This window comes from Buteo buteo, chromosome 2, assembly GCF_964188355.1.
Source record: "Buteo buteo chromosome 2, bButBut1.hap1.1, whole genome shotgun sequence".
Lineage (NCBI taxonomy): Eukaryota > Metazoa > Chordata > Aves > Accipitriformes > Accipitridae > Buteo > Buteo buteo.
The window spans coordinates 15,902,208-15,918,350 of NC_134172.1; the positions used below are offsets into that span (position 1 = coordinate 15,902,208).

Consider the following 16,143-nt stretch of genomic DNA (forward strand, 5'->3'; position numbering starts at 1 on the left):
GTAATAGCCTTCTTTAATATAACTCCTTATAAAAATGAGATGTTCTCTTCTTAATGTATTAGGGCACTTACAGTAATCACCTTATCACCTTTACTCCTCCTGCCCCCCCCTTTTTTTTTTTAACTACAGCCCTCCTGGGTTGTTGCTCATTAAAGGTTTTTGAAATTCTCATGCATCCCTTCTGCATGTGGGATTTGAGGAGGGGGGAACTTCAGAGAGACAGTAAGTACTATCACATATTCTAATTGGTAGATAGGCTGTGATTGTTGAAGGAAAGAGAAAATTAAGACTGATTGTATAGATGCATTTCTTTAATTTCGAGGTGGCGGGCAGCTTTTTTTTTTTCCTCTTTTTTCTTTTTTTTCTGTTTTATTTTTTCCTTTTTTCTTTTTTCTTTTTTATTTTTTCTTTTTTCCTTTTTTCCTTTTTTTTTTCCTTTTTATATATAGTCTCTGTTACGTTGTCGTAGAACAAATACGTAGGAAATATATGTGTGTAAAATTTCTATGTAGGTGCAGAATTATAGATCTAGAAGAGAGTTCATGTCACTTTTCCAAGGTAGGGTCTCCTGGCTATGCCATTCCTGCAAGATATTTGTTTCATCCTGGTTTTTTTTCACTTTACAATGACATAGACTTCCCATGGCAATCTTTCCTGCTGCCTTTTCATTAGAAAGTTCCCCTGTCCACAGTATCTAGTCTCAATTATTCTTGCTGCAGTCTAAATACCTAGTACTTGCATTAGAGGTGGAAAACATTACTCTTTTCCTCTTTATATATCTGGAGACTGCTGTTATGTCCCCACTCTGCCTTTTTCTTTTCCCCAACAGCTTGACATTGCTGACTTGTGAGTATCTGTTATCCAATAGAGCTTCCAGATCCAGTCCTGAAAAAGCAAATCACAGATTTTTTTCCCCTACTTCTAATTGGTATGCTTAATTATTCCAACTATGTAAATTACCTTCCAGTTGCTGTTATTGAAGTTAATTCTATTTTTGAAGTCTACTCTGTCTATTTTTCAAGAACATTTGAAATGTTAATCCTTTCCCCCAAAGTTCCTTCCTTTTGGTTTTCTGCAGATTCAATAGCATCCTAATTAATAATTAAAACTCTGAGTAGATTCAGAGAGAGATCCATGTAGAAAATGTCTCCATCCATCCATCCAGTGTGACTGTGAATTGCTGAGAGCTACTCTCTAGGTACTCTGTAGGAACTGCCTGGTTTGATGTATTGCATCCATCCCTTAGCTGTTTTTCTTCACCTGAGATGCACAGTTTCTGCCCTGTTCACAAAGTGTTTACTGTGTTGTAGAAGGAAATCCGACTGACTTGACCACATCTGTTCTTGACAAATCTATGGTGGCTACTGCTCATCCCATTATCTTTTCTGTACTTACCAATAGTTTGTTTCAAAGGGGATTTAAGTTAAACTGATGAGTCTGTAATTCTCCTCCTCCTCTGAGGGGTGTTTGACTTCTTCTAGTTTTTCCAGTATTTCAGCTGCCCTCAAGAAGTTCTCCTGGCTACTGAAAAAGTTCTGAGACTGCCTCAGACCGTTGTGTGTGCTGGATGAAGTTCAGCTAGCTTAACCAGTTTCTAGCTACTTCTTTTGCTGTTAGACTGGAGATCTTTTTGTTATTGGTAGCAGTATCAATTGTGCAGGCCACCTGCTTGCAATCAGCCATTTCAGTGAAGACACATGCAAAGAGAAAAAACCGTTAGGCCTTAGGTCTCCTCAGCATCATCTGTCAATATCATTCCCTCACTACTGAGCAGGGGAGCAACCTTTTCTTTGCTCTTCCTTTTACTGCTAATGCAATTACGCAATGATTTATTGTTATCTTTAAAGCTCCCTGCTACTTTTATTTCATATTGTGCCTTGGCCTTTCTGATTTTGTCCTTGTGTACTTGTGCTTATCCATAGCGAACTGACCACATTTTCTATGTGTTTCTTCATGTGTCTCAGATCAGAGGGCAGTCATATTTCAGCCAGCTGGCCACACATGTATGTACCCAGGAGATAAGGCAGAACTGTTAATATTTTTCTTTTAATGACTTGAAAAAGGTTGGTCTCCAGCCTTTCCATTTAAAAATTATATTTACATAGCAGTATTTTCTGACCTTTTTTTTTTAAATGCGCTGAAGTTTTGAATGAAATGGGGGGCAAATGAAGAAGAGGAGGTGTCTTTCTTGTTTACAAGCTACCGCTGTTGCTGCCCATGATTATCCTTTGCCCACAGTGATCCTTTAGAATGATTTTTCCCAGGAAAGCAGATGGCTTTGCTGAGAGGTGGTTATAACTGTGATAACTGACTAGCTCTAATCATGATAAGAAAAGCTAAGTGTCATATGCCGGTTCAGAGGGAAATCACAATAATGCCTATAATCAAGGTACCCTCATTAGAAGAGTAGTTGTCAGAAAAATTCTGCTTGGATCTAGACAAAGGTCAAGGAAAAATACAGGAGAGGACAAACTCCCATATTGACTTGATTGCCAAAAATGAGAAAAAGGGCCATTAAAGCCCTGAAGGCAGTTGAGGAGAGGGGGAGGAGGAACAGCAAGACCTGGCTTAGTTGCTGGCGCGCTGTGCCTGCAAGGTATTTTTCACTAGCAAAGGAGGAGGAGACAAATTTGACAAGATTTGGCTACTGGCCAACACACCTCCTGACCTCTTTATTAGAAACGATATCTGGCAAAAATTGGACCGAATGTGTTCATCCCATCTAACTAACTTAAACAAGCTGACTGGCTTTATAAATGTGTCGTTGTTTTTCTCTGTTTTCAATCCATCATCCCAACACATGCCAGTCTGATGGCAGAAGAACTGAGAACTGGCAGCGGTGAATGGCTTGTCATTTAGCTTCTGTCCTTACACAATGCTGTTTCTATGCTTAATAAACATTGTCAGCCATCTCACATATGTGGAACTGCAAGCGTTCAATACTGATTTTGTAAATGAGTGAGCCTCAGTGGAAAAGCCGAGGTTGTGGATTATCACTTGGGCAATAGCTGAATCCTGGCAGCAGCAGGAGGATTAATTGAATTGACCAAGCAATTGCACACCAGAAGCAGCAGCCAACTTTGTTTCTGCTCTTAGGGGAGGACATTGCTGCCATTGCAACGGCAAATGTAATGTAGTTGCCATTAATATCCTTCCTGTGCTCTGTTCATCAGTTAAGATAAGTAGGTGATTTTTTGCAGGGATCTAAATCACTAATACAAAAAAAATCCCACAAAGGACACTCAAGCTCCCAAAGGATTGAGAATATATTTATAATTTCACTCCTAACACTACATGAAATTAGGGTTGATTTCTTTTGCCAACTTTACTTACTCACTTTTACTCAAAACAGCTCTGCCAGCACCACAGATTTGAGTTTTCTGTTGCTGGAAAAAGTTAAAGTTTAGTTCAGGCAGAACTGCTGTAAACATTTGGCTCAGGGTGGGATTGGGCTCTCAGACTAATATGATTATTTAGTATCCGCCTATGAGCTACATGGCTAAATGCCCTTTGTGGTCAAGGGAGGGGTTCTTGACATATTTGATAGAGTCTGGAGAAGGGTTTGGCTTCACCTTAAAATGGCCACGTTACAGATGTTCAACTGAACTGCTCTCTAGACCCTGTGGGCAGTCGCCTGATGTGACTGAATCTTGACCAACTCTTCTGGGGGTCTAAAACATATGTCAACACCTAAATTTTAGGTGTCTAAAACAGTAGTTGCCTTCATCTGAAAGCTGAATCTCACTAACAAGAGTTTTGAAGAAAGAAACAGTGGCTGCTGTTTGCTGGGGTCAGCAGCGTGTAAGCTTTTCCCTTACTTTTGTGACCACCGTTTCACATGCATAGGAATCGCTATAGAGTGGGTATGTCTATCATTACTGGATTAGCTTGCAATGAAAAGCTCTTCTAACAATTATAGGAAGTTCTGCAGCTAACAATATTGTCATTTGAAGCAGTTATCATTAGCTTTTGAATTGAATGGCACACAAATGCATGAGGATAGTTTATACTTTACTGAACATTATAATTTGAGTCTCGAAAGCACACAGTACGTTGTTGACATTTTCAGTATTAGCGCTTCAGCAAGAAGGGTTTAGAAGCTTCTTGGGATAGCTTTTGTATTTTTAAAAGTTCAGTTTCATTTAAACACTGCAAAATTGATTAGCAGTTTTTGCAAAATTCTTTGAAGATGAAAAGAGTTATGTGAATGCTAAGCATTATTATTATTGTTAAACCCCCACAAAATCCGTAGAAGGCCATAAATCCTCAAAATTAGCTGATCTGAAATTTCAGACATATGCATTTTTATTGTGCCATGTCATGAAGGAATACAGTGCAATGAAGACAGCTTTAATACACATATCCACATTGTGAAACCAAAGCATTGTGGTCAAACACTTCTCCAGATACTGGATTTCAATAGCAGAAGCGTTGCTGATTAGGGCTGAATTACAGAGCAAATTCCAGGTTCTTGTCTGTGCTGCACAGTGTGTTTACGTAATAATTTTAATCTTTACCACAATAGTCTGCACTGGCGTTGCCTGTATGTATACATAATGCGGTATATGCTAACAAATGATTTAGGCCGTATCATGCATATACACACGTGCGTGCAAGGAGAGGGGTCAGCATAAAAAATAACATTGCATTAAGTTCAGGTTCTTATATAAAAATATATTCAGAGTTAAAAACTGTTATAATTGCAAAAGAAATAGTGGAATATTCAGCTGATTGCTGTTATTCTTTTCAAGAATATGGCTACATATTTTTCCCTGGTCATTTTCTTCCTTTAAGTTTGGAGACATAATGTTTAAATGCAGTATGTCCTGGGGAAGGCAAAAACAACACTGTATTTTAAACAATATTCAAAAATATGTTAAGTAATCAGAATACCTATACTTCTGCCGTGTGAAAGTGATAGGACTTGCACAGTGGTTTCAACTTAAAGCACAAAAGTTCAATTAAGAGAAAAAAAGGAGAACATTTTGGGAATCAGTATAGTGGGACATCTTAGAAGTTTCTCCTTAGGGTTATCATTTGTTAAATGTTACCTACTGCAAGTGGTTACTGGGTACTTTGGTTATAATTAACGGGAAGATTTAGAATATGTTTAGACTCTGTTTTTTAATACTATGTATGTGTTATTAACGTATTGTATTAGCTGTTGTAGAAAATACTCTAAAAATACTTTCCTGGTGGATGTGAACATAATTACTTGCATAACACTTCAACAATCAGTTTTCTCCCACTTGAAGAGGAGTGAGTATCCCTCATTGAATCATGCATGGGAAAATGTTAATGTTCTTGCTGCAAATGGTACTGCATCCAGATGTATTAAATAGCCGATAAGCAAATACATGAGAAAAGTTGGTTAACATGAAATGGGGGACAATCATGTCTGCACCTGTGGAGGGTGATGTGATATTCATGGTCAAATTTAGATAAGTTCACCAGCATCTCTCATAGCAGTCAGTGTAACACTGAGGCCAATGTGACCGGTTACTACCAGGTAATTCTGTTTTATAAGCACTTCAGATAACAATGTTTTCTTCTGACTGAATTACTCTATGCTACATTATTGCTACACTGTCAGATTTCATACACTGAAATTTTGATTATCTAAAATACTTGGATTTTTTTTTCTTAAATTGGTGTCAGCCAGTGTTCCAATATGTGATGATACATTGTCCATTGAAATTAAAATTAAATCTACCCACGTCTAGGAAATTTCTGATTTCCTTTGCTTTTCCATTCAGAAGACAAATACCAATAGACAAATATGTTCCTCCACAGGGTAATTAATACAGGACTACAAATTGGAAATGAAACCTGCAGAGAGAGGAATCAACAACCACAGGTCATTTTCAGGCCTGTTTTTCCTTCTCCATAGATACTTCCCAAGTGATTAAGGTTGTAACATTTCTGAATTACAGCTTCGGAGTATAGGACAATGTAAACCATATTTTTATTTTGAAAATAGGCATGCGAAAACACAGTTTAAATTTGAAATGGGTTTGGATTTAAACCCATGTCCTTCTTCACTGTAAATCAAACAAAAACCAAAAAACAATTCCAGCTTGATGTTGCTGAAATTGTGGAGGAATGTGCTGTCAGCTGAATAGTATTAGAGTTTTCATTTCCATTTTTCCCTACAATAAAAGCAACAAGTAAAGAAAATAATTTTGTATTTGCAAAATTGCAAAATTAAAAATTATATGTTGGTTTAAGTTAAACTTTCTCAGATTTCTTCTATTTGCCTTTTTTTTTTTTTCTGTATGGCTGGTTTTCTTTCCACTGTGACTGAATGTGAGTGAGAGTTGTGGTGCACAAGTCAATGGTAGTAGACATAAAAAGAGGAATTATGCTGAGGTATAACTCGGGGCATGTAAATGAATCACTGAACCATCAGTGTAGATGACACTGGCTGTTGAAGGGAGTTCAGCCAACCAGTTGTATCCCAAATCAGTATCCTTGGTCAATACTTGTAGGATTTTGGGGGAAAACAGGTCTGCCTATCTGTGCCATCCTCCTATTCCCTTGGTTTGTTATAGCAATCTTTGTTAGCATAGAAAGAACAATTTTCTTGGGACTCAATCTGATGAAGACACTTAAATTTTGCTATTCACATACCAGCTCAGAGCTGTATTCACATGCTTGAACACAGAGGTCTTGTGTCATTTGAGGTATCACTGTCTCTGAGATGTCAGCACGGGGCTGGCAGATGTGACAAGGACCTGCAGGAGTCCTTCTTGCCCAGCAGCTGGAGGTCCAGCAGGATTACCTGGGGATGACAGGTGGTCGTAGCTGCTTCTGTTTGAGCAGCTGAATCAAGGCTGGGCATCCACGCTCCCAAGGAAGACCTAAACAACAGCATCAAAAGTGTCTATAGAGCAGCTCCTTTCATGCTAGGACACACCGACTAGCACGGCACCTGCGTAACTCTGGAGTCTGCTGACCTAAGGCTCCCTGGACTGTAAAGGGAACCTGCACATGTAGCTGGCGTGACCTCACCTACTGCAGACACCTAAATTCCAATGTCTTTACCTGCAACCTGAATCCCACCCCTTGTGTATCCCCTTTTCTTTTTGCAAAGACTAATCGTGAATGGGGCTAAGTTTAAAATTTCCAAAAATGTCAGTTACCTAACTTTAAGGCTTTTCTATTTTCAAAAGAGACAGGGCTTGCTTTCAAAAGAGACAGAAGCTTTGAGTAGGCTGTTCTTGTTAAAAGTTGGTGAACAAGCTGTCTTTGGAAATGGCACGTAACAGAGGTGCACAGAGCTGTAGTCTGAATGGATGGATGCTGTCGCACTGTGTAGCCATGGCTGTATTAGATGAAAAAGGAGCACATTTTACTAATGGAAGGGAGGAGACAGCTGAGTGCTTTATTTTACAATGATGACAGAGCATTAAATTGGTCGGGGGAGACAATGTTGGGGGGGGCTGTTTTTTTCAGTTCGCTGTGCATGTGTGTGTGATACATCAAATTTTCTAAAATGCCAAAGCAACTTTGAAGCCCAGATCAAATTTTAGTAATAGCTTTGTGTGCTTTTGAAAATATGACCTGTGCTCAATTTTTGTTTGTCAGATTCCTAAATGTCACCTGGTTTTATCTGTCGCTTTTTATCATCCACATAACAAGTGCACATAGATACAAAACCCCAGTACAGCATCACCTTTCATTTGTAATTTTAACATAAGGCACATGTTATTACTTTCTGAGAAAAAACTGCCTACTTTTGAGAGATGCCAGATTCAGTTTGTTTACATTTTAAACAAAACATAGACTTTTTGAATGATTCATACAAGAATCTACTTCTGCTGTTTACAGCATGCATGCATACATAAATATATATGTGTGTCCTATCCATATGAAGTTTTTCAATTCTGAAAGAAGTATGATTTTTGTAGTATTGGTCCAAGAAAGTACATTAAAATTCCTCTCTAAATACAGGCGTTAGAACCATTAAACCTGTTAGGTTTTGATGGAGTACAATACAATGTGAACAGTGTCAGGCCATTCTCATACAGGTCAGGTAATAGCACAGGCATCCTAATATGCGTGAAACAACACATAACTGTTTATCAACAGCTATGGCTAGTCATTATTTAACTTAATAATGGAAGAAAAGACAGTGGATAATCAGACTTCTTCCTTAAAGGCCAGTGTTGATTGTAGCATTGCTTCAATCTAGGTTTCAATATCCAAGGTAAACCAGAGACTCCATGGCAAACTGAAACTGGAAACGCTTCAGTGGTTTTCATTAAGATGGGCTACCTAAAGTGTCTGCTAACTGCTGCTTTCAAATGACTGGGGGGGGGAAATTAGTTTCAGCCTTCTTTTAATTTTTCAGAATTCAAGCAAAAACTCGAGAATTTCGAGAGAGACAAGCTCGTGAACGTGACTATGCAGAGATACAGGATTTTAACCGGACGTTTGGCTGTGATGCGGACCCAATGTACGCTGGGATTGCTTCCTATGACTCTTCTTCAAATAGCGGCACGATAACACTGAACGCCCGACCGCAGAGCCCGAGGGAAGGGCAGACAGTGGAAGCCTTGTACGCCCAAGTGAAGAAACCACGGAATTCAAAGTCTTCACCTGTAGACAGGTAGGCACCAGACATCAATCAATACGCTCTTTCAAAATCCACCCTTGTAATGCTTTTGTCATGGGAGATGACTGTATGTCAATTGGAAAGTCAGAACTGCATTTTTATTAATGGCTTTTTAAAAGCCTTTATGTAGAAAAGTATTGAGCTCACACAAATCAAACTATAACAGAATGGGACATGAAAGTTATTTTCTGCAGAGCAACTGCTTTTCTTCTCTTTCTTCAGATGGTTTGGAATTTTGGAGTCACCTTTTGGTATCATTCAGATTAAATTCAAACCTGTAACATCATCTGGTTTATGTGTCAGAGGTCTAACTGATATGGTTGTGGAGTACAACATTTCCAACCTATTCACAGCAGTTAACAAAATGTCTAGAAAGTTCTTCTTAAAGCAAAAGTGGGTTAAAACTTACCTGGATTCTAGTCCTACTGTAGTCCTGAACTTCAGTCTAACAGGTTGAGGTTTTTGATTATGTATAGATCAAGTGAGTAAACTCCAAGCTTGACTCATGAGTTACTTTCTCTTCTTGGGCTGTAGCTTATGATTTGTACTCTTTCTGCGGTTACATTATCTAAAGTGTGTCATGATTGGTTTTATGCTGAAATTGGGCAAAATTCCGGTTTCTGTTGATGGAGTTTTGAGTTCATTTGAAAACCTGAAGCTAAAACAGATATGTAAACTAACATAAAGTAGAAATAACCAAAGGCAAAATTCACAGCTTTTTTGTACTTTAACAATGAAAATACATCTGTTTTCTTGGCTTACATCTATGATTTTGTAGTTCTGCATTTTCTCAGCTTTACAAAAACTAACACTAAAATCCTAGTGCTGGAGGTATCGTTAACTCATTCAGAGGTTATTAATTTAGCTCATAATAAAACCACTCATTGTTTTGTTTTCTACCCCATTCTTTCTGGAAGAAAAATAGTGGACTTTCAGTTAAATCAGCGAAGCAGTGTCTTTGGTTGCAGTGTTTGAGATCTGTATAGCTCTACGTGAGGACTGGTGTTCATCTTGCATATTCTGTTCTAGGTGGTAACGGAGTCATTTGTATTTGGTCTTAAGGAAAGCAGCTGTCATGCAGAGTTCAGCTAATTGTGTAAAACTTTTTAATTGAGGACTGAGATTGGTGTATTTAAGCCTTCACTGGATCTATTTTGAAAAGTTCCTTTACATAATAGTGGTAAAAATATATCCTCTAGCATGACAAATAAGAAAATCTCAGATGCATTGTTGAATGCATAAATTTTTACTAAAATTCAGTAGCACAACTGCCTTTTTATTTTCTCAATTGCACTGTTCTCTTGCATTGCACTGTGTAAGTCTACTTTTCATATTAAATAAACTTAATTTATATATTGTGGATACGTACATTACTTCAGTGAAGGAAGCAAAATAATTTTAAAAGACGACAGCTTCATCTGTGCCCTTGAAATTTTATATTCCTTAGCCTTACATTGACTGGCACTGGTATGCCCAGGTGCCTGACATTTCAGCACTTTTGTGCCTTTAGAAATTAAGATAGCTTGGTTGGATATGGCTGCCACGTGGTGACTCTCATGGCTGTTTTTGTTAGACCAAAGGCAATGTTTCATGCTGGACTTGAATGGCATCAATGTCACATCAACAAAAAAAATGTTCTTTGATGTGAACCTGGCACGGTGAAATAGAAGACCTGCGTGACCTAGCTAAGTCTGTGTGATTGCTGATAAAAGAGCTGGGAGAGAGTGAGTAAAACTGAAGATAACGGGGTACCGGCAGAATCTGATGTTAATCGTAAGGGTAGGACTGCAGAGCAGTGTGGTAGTTCTGCACATTCAGGCTTCTCCTGCAGCACAGAGGGCCCTGTCTCTCACAGCGGGATCACGCTGTGACAAAAGGAAAGTCCCAGTGAACACGAATGGGCTGGAGCAGAGGGAGAAAATGCAAGGGGGGGACTAGAACTGGGGCAGGAAAAGCCACCCCCATTCCCCTGATAAAGGGGGCGACACATTTGGCGAGAAACACCTGGAAAGAAATAGGAAATTCAGATGGAAAAAGATTATTATTTGCCATAAATGTGCTCTGAAGTACCTGTTCAGGGGTCTGAGGCATGAAGGTGTCTACTGTATGGAATTTTCTTTCTTGTCTCCTCACACCTTTATTAGCACCCGAACTGCGGAGCTGCTGAATCCCACCCATCTCTGGGAGACTTTTTGGGGAATGTTGCAGTGACTTGTGCAATCTCAGGCTCAAATTTAACTCTCCCAGTAGTCGGGTCTGTACGTTGGCCCCACCGCTAAGAGAGCATGTTGCTTGCTTTGGGCACAGAGGAGATGTGACAGCTGTGAGGGAGCAGATTTCGGTCTTCCCCGAGGACGCCTGGGAGCTTGACCCTGCGTAATGTTCAGCAGGAGAGCCTGGATCGCAGCTGAGCTATTTTCCCAAGGCTGTTCCCTGTTTTACAGGCTTTATCTTAGATGCATTAAGAAAGTATCATCTGAGCATCATTTTAAAAAACCAGTTGTGGCCGGGTGGGCCTGAGGTGCTTGTTAACTCTGTTGTCTCCCCGTCTGTAGGATACCTGGCTCCTCACCCCATGTGTCCTGCAGCTTGTTTCTTGCTGTCCCTTTCCAGCAGTGAGACCTTCTCCCTCCGCTTGGCATCTCCCATTGTGCCCTTTTCCACACAAGCATCCAAGTGCTTCTTCGCAGGGCTCTTCTCCAGGGAGCTCTCTTCTCTGCAGTCTGATTTATCCTGATGATGCTGCAAGAAATTTGCGGAGAAATAGTTGGTTGCAGTTCTGCATCCTTAAAATATTGTTTACATTAGCGTTCACCTGCAGTGAGCGTTATTTTCAGTGTGTTTTACCCCTTTGCCCTGCCACCTTTTCCTTTCCTCTGGACGTTTCAGAGGTTACCTAAATAGAAACAGTTGCTTCCAGCCTTTGTGGACGGGAAGGGAAATTGCTTGCAGCGCGTTACCCTTGCGCTGAACTGCCAGGAGCTGGTAATGGCCAGGCTGTCTCAAATCTTTAGCACGTTCATATTAAAAGCAGCATTGTTTATATGGGAAATGTTATTTCTATTACAGTTTGGTGCTTAGTGCCAAACAAAATTTGACATTTAAGTATGTCCAAAAGGTTATTTAAAAGTCTCTTACAAAGAAGCCTATAACAAAATGTCCCATAATAGTTTGCATACCATTGCTGAACGCTTATGACAAATTTTTCCTTAACTTGCAAGAGAATTACTGCGCCTGTGTGTGAGGCCTTGTCAGGGTTTGTTTTTCTTTAATATTCCTTCGACTTCTCTCTTATTTTCATCAACACATGCCACCAACTGATGTAAGTTTAACTGGGTCATGGCATATGAATGATAACAAAGTAGAAGACAAGTATGTAAACTGCTCATCAGAATAATGGACAATTTTATTTTAATTTTTGCAAGTTTAAGGATATTATGAGGACAACTATTATAGTGCTTCAACAGATGATGGTACTGCCAAGTTGTCAGGCAGAGGTCCCCCAAGTTATTTTACAACCTAACTTGAACCAGTGTTCAACCAGTGTTAAAACAGGCCTGTTTCTTTATTCTCCTTCTTGGATGCATTTTCTCTTGCCATGTATCCCAAACACTCCAACTGTAGACAGATAGTACAAAACAGTAAGAAGTACACGGTTATTCCTTAAATAGTTTGTCCATCCATTTCTCTAAATTAGAAAGTGGATTGTATAATGCCAAAATACAGCAAAGACAAAAGAGATGTTAACTTACTCATTGGAGATTTGCACATCTGGATGTCTATAAATGACATTGCTTTACCCATCTTACCAACAACGGCTATTAAAAAAACCCTCTATAAATAGTAAATTTTACTCAAAAATATCCTTACATGACTTGAAGCTGTTTTAGAATTGCTTTAATGCAGATTTATGTTGCACCAGAGTGAAATTATTGATGGATATGGGGGGGGGGGGTGTTGGTCAGTCAGTTTGGCTTTTCAGTTATAGTTATTATCTGTTAAATATGTAGTTGAAATATGAAAGGTTATTTATTTTGGGCTTGTTATGTAATCCATGCATACGAGTAGTTCCTGTGAATTTTGAAACGCTTTAAATTCCAGTTACACTAGTAATAGCAACTCTCTCCAGTAGCACTGAAAAGATTTTTTTCTGTTCTTGATCCTAGAGAATTAAAGCATATTCTCTTTCTTAACAGAGGAGGATTTTATTGCCTAGAAGAAATGAAGCTCTGGCAATAAATAAATAAATAAAATCTGTTAGGAGTGATTGGTGATCAGTATAGCTGCATATACATCAGCTGCCCTTACGATGTTAGCTCCATCCTATGTATTGATAGCTTACAGAGACAGGCTGCTAAGAAGTTTTTTTCTTCTCATTAATGGAGCAAAATTGGGGTGGAATGTATAATCTATGTTTATTTTACAGTTCAGAAAAGAAGTGTCTCGAGAACAGTGTTCTTGTGAATAAAGCTTTTAGCTTAGCTGAGAAGTGTCTCTAGTATGTTTTGCATCATACAGAAGAGAAGCTGCACGACTGATCAATAGTGTTTTTCATGTAGATGACAATGATGCTATACAATGGGGTTTTATAGCGATCACCTGACATCTATAGCTGAGCAGTATGTAGAAAGACAACTCCTAATGGACGTTTACTGGCTGTCACTTTGTAATCATTTCCCGCCAAGAGTGCATTGTCCTGAAATATAATTGAAATAAAATAGGCACTGTGCTGCTGTAAATCTAAATAGCTTGAAAATAGTAGGCTAGACTCCTCCAGCTTGCTGAGGACATTTTAATGGAAACATAAATACCATAATCATATGCTTTTTACATGCATTTTGCCATTAAAAAGAAAAGATGTTCATTTTAGAAGGGAGACCTTTATGAACTGGTTTCTTTTCTATCAGAAGTGGAATCAAGTTATGTCAAAGGAATATTTGGGAACAGAAAATAACCCCACTTGCTTTAACTCTCATCTGTTCGGTGCGAAGAGGCAAGATGCTGTTTTTAAGGTCAGACCACATACTTTCCATGCTGCTTTTCCAGAAGGAAAGGGAGAACGTTTTATTAAGAAGTTAACTTTTATTCACTCACCAGTATCTTTGTGCTGAAATTGGCATGAGAGTAATGAATCCTGGAAACTCGAAAGAAACACTCTGATATAATATAGGAATATAAAAAGTGAAATAAGCAGGCCCTGTCTTTCTAGTGTGTAAAATAACTCTTAGCAATAGCAGAATGGGTCATGAAAGCTATGAAATGCTATATTGCCATGCCTGGATAAATATTTGTTAAAAAAACAAGGCGCTTGTGCAGCTATATTAAACTTCTTTATTAGTAGTGTCAGTCACAGGAGTGTTCTGAAGTCTGTGGGATCATTTATGCATAGGAATCTGAGCTTACTGCCAGGCCCACCAGAGATGGAGATAGGAGTTATTACTCAGGGTGATGCATCCTGTAAATGCTAGGGTATTTCTTGTTTCTTAAATGAAGAGATTTTTTGACAGTTCTGGAAGTTGACTCGAAGAGCGCTTTCACGAAGGGAAAGGCCACGGCACTGTAAAACATCTAACCAATGACATTTAAAACCTGCAGAGCTGTGCAGAAGGCTAACAACCTGGGTGGAATATGCGTAAGCCCTTCCCTCCTACCTCTGTTTACTTCTCTTTGCTGACGTAGAAGTGTTTTCCTACGCCTGGATCCCTTGTTCTTCATTGTTTATCACCCTCTGCCATCAGAGCCCTACAGATGATGTGCTACCAGGGGAAGGTACCACTTAATGTGGGTAAATATGCTGTAAATACTCAATTAGGTTGCAAGCATTTCAGAGCAGGGACCTGTTTGTTTTCCACGCTCCCTAAATAATGAGTAATATTTCAGAAATTAATAGTAATAGGTTTTAAATCCTTATCTTCCAGTTAGTGTCACCTTTTATGGCATAACAAAGCTTCATTCCTGTGAGAATCTGGCTTCTGGAAAGACTTTCCTGGACTAGAAAATGGCACATATGCCATTATGGGATAATGAAACAGACTTTCCAAGACAACCCGCTGGAGAGCAGTGGGTTAATGAACTGTTTGCAGTTCTCTAATGTGTAAAACTGAAAATAATAGTTGGAAGTCATCGTGGTGTTTTTCCTCCTCTGTCTGTGATAACCCACAGAAGGATTAGTTAGAGCCTCTGTGAGACTCTTCATGGGGTTTAATTTCACTTTAGCACTAACACATTGGGTTTTTTTGTTCCTCTACCCTTCATCCTATAAGCCAGTAATCCTTGCCCCCAGGACTGCCTAAAAATTAGCTTGGTCTCTCACAGACCCGTATATTTAGAACCCAATAGACACTATTAGCATTGGCATTTTATCATCTTAGGTTGGTTGTTTTCTTTTGTTCTTCCATCTTGATAGAATATAAGACAAGTTTTAATATAAATTCATGAGGATTTATGTAGGCTCCCTATTGTGAAAGTATGCAATTGCACTCCCCTGTTTGGGTTACCACTTTGGTGGAATAAATGGCAGACTTACAGTGAACTCTATTCAGGTCTCCCATTTTAATTACTTGAAAGTCCTGGTTTCTTTCTGAATAGATACCAAGCACAGATACTGTTGTGAGAACCGCGTCTTTCTCCATTTACCACAGCCGCAGCCTCACTTAAACCCGGGTGGTTTTGCTTCCTCTCTCCTCCAGTCGGCTTGCCGTGTAATCTGAAGTGTGACAGCTATTTGTTTGTTTTTACAAAAGCAGCCTGAGTTAGTACCTCTACAAATGGTTGCAGTGGGAGAATGCACAGAAAGATAAGAAAGAGATGAACTTCCCACTCCGGGTTACAAAACGAGGGGGTGAAGTGGGGCCCACCCAAATGTGCCCTTAGTGCCCCTATTCTGAGCGACTGCTAAGGAGCTCCCTTTGCTGGGAATTAGGACTATCTGTTTAGGTTTGTGATTTTCAATTCTTTAATTGCGGCTAGTGCTTATGATGAGAGACTATACTTATAAAGGGTAGATCAAAACCTGTCACTTTTCATCCATTTTAAGGGTATAATATATATTTGGATTTTAAATACACTGTAACCGAATTATGTATAATATTTTTCATTGGTATATTAGTGCAATTTGACTACAGATATGGATTAGTTGGGTGGTTTTGTTGCTTGGAGAAAAAAAAAAGAAAAACCTTTACATTTTTTCAGATGGTAGAAGGCAGCATTTAATTAAAAAAAAAAAAAGAAAAAAGAAAAAAGAAAACTTTAATTATATATCCTTGTATGAAACAAACATGATGTAAAAAATAGAACAGCCAATGTCTCGGGCATCGAATGGTTATTGTATGGCTTGAGATTGCAGTCCAAAAAACCAGCTGTGTGTGTAACATGCACATCTTTATTTCCCACTAATGCCATCAATACAATTTGAAGTTCTTCATCCTGAGAAAATTATGGGGAATATTTGAGTACACAAAGCTGAAAAAGCAAAGGCTCTCCCATTCATTAAATGGAGTGCTTTGATCCTACCAGTGTAAAATGTT

At 38.9% G+C, this 16,143-nt stretch overlaps 1 protein-coding gene across 13 annotated transcripts in view; it reads left to right on the plus strand.

Moving 5' to 3' along the window:
- The window catches only part of PARD3 (par-3 family cell polarity regulator), a 462,776-nt gene that overhangs the window by 353,085 nt on the left and 93,548 nt on the right, over positions 1–16,143 (plus strand). For all 13 annotated transcript variants that reach the window (XR_012652929.1, XM_075046174.1, XM_075046081.1 and 10 more), the window contains one exon: positions 8,354–8,611. Coding sequence is in view for 12 of the 13 variants with exons in the window: in XM_075046174.1 (XP_074902275.1) it covers positions 8,354–8,611 (258 nt within the window). In the remaining variant the exon portion in view is untranslated. The remainder of the gene's footprint in view (positions 1–8,353; positions 8,612–16,143) is intronic.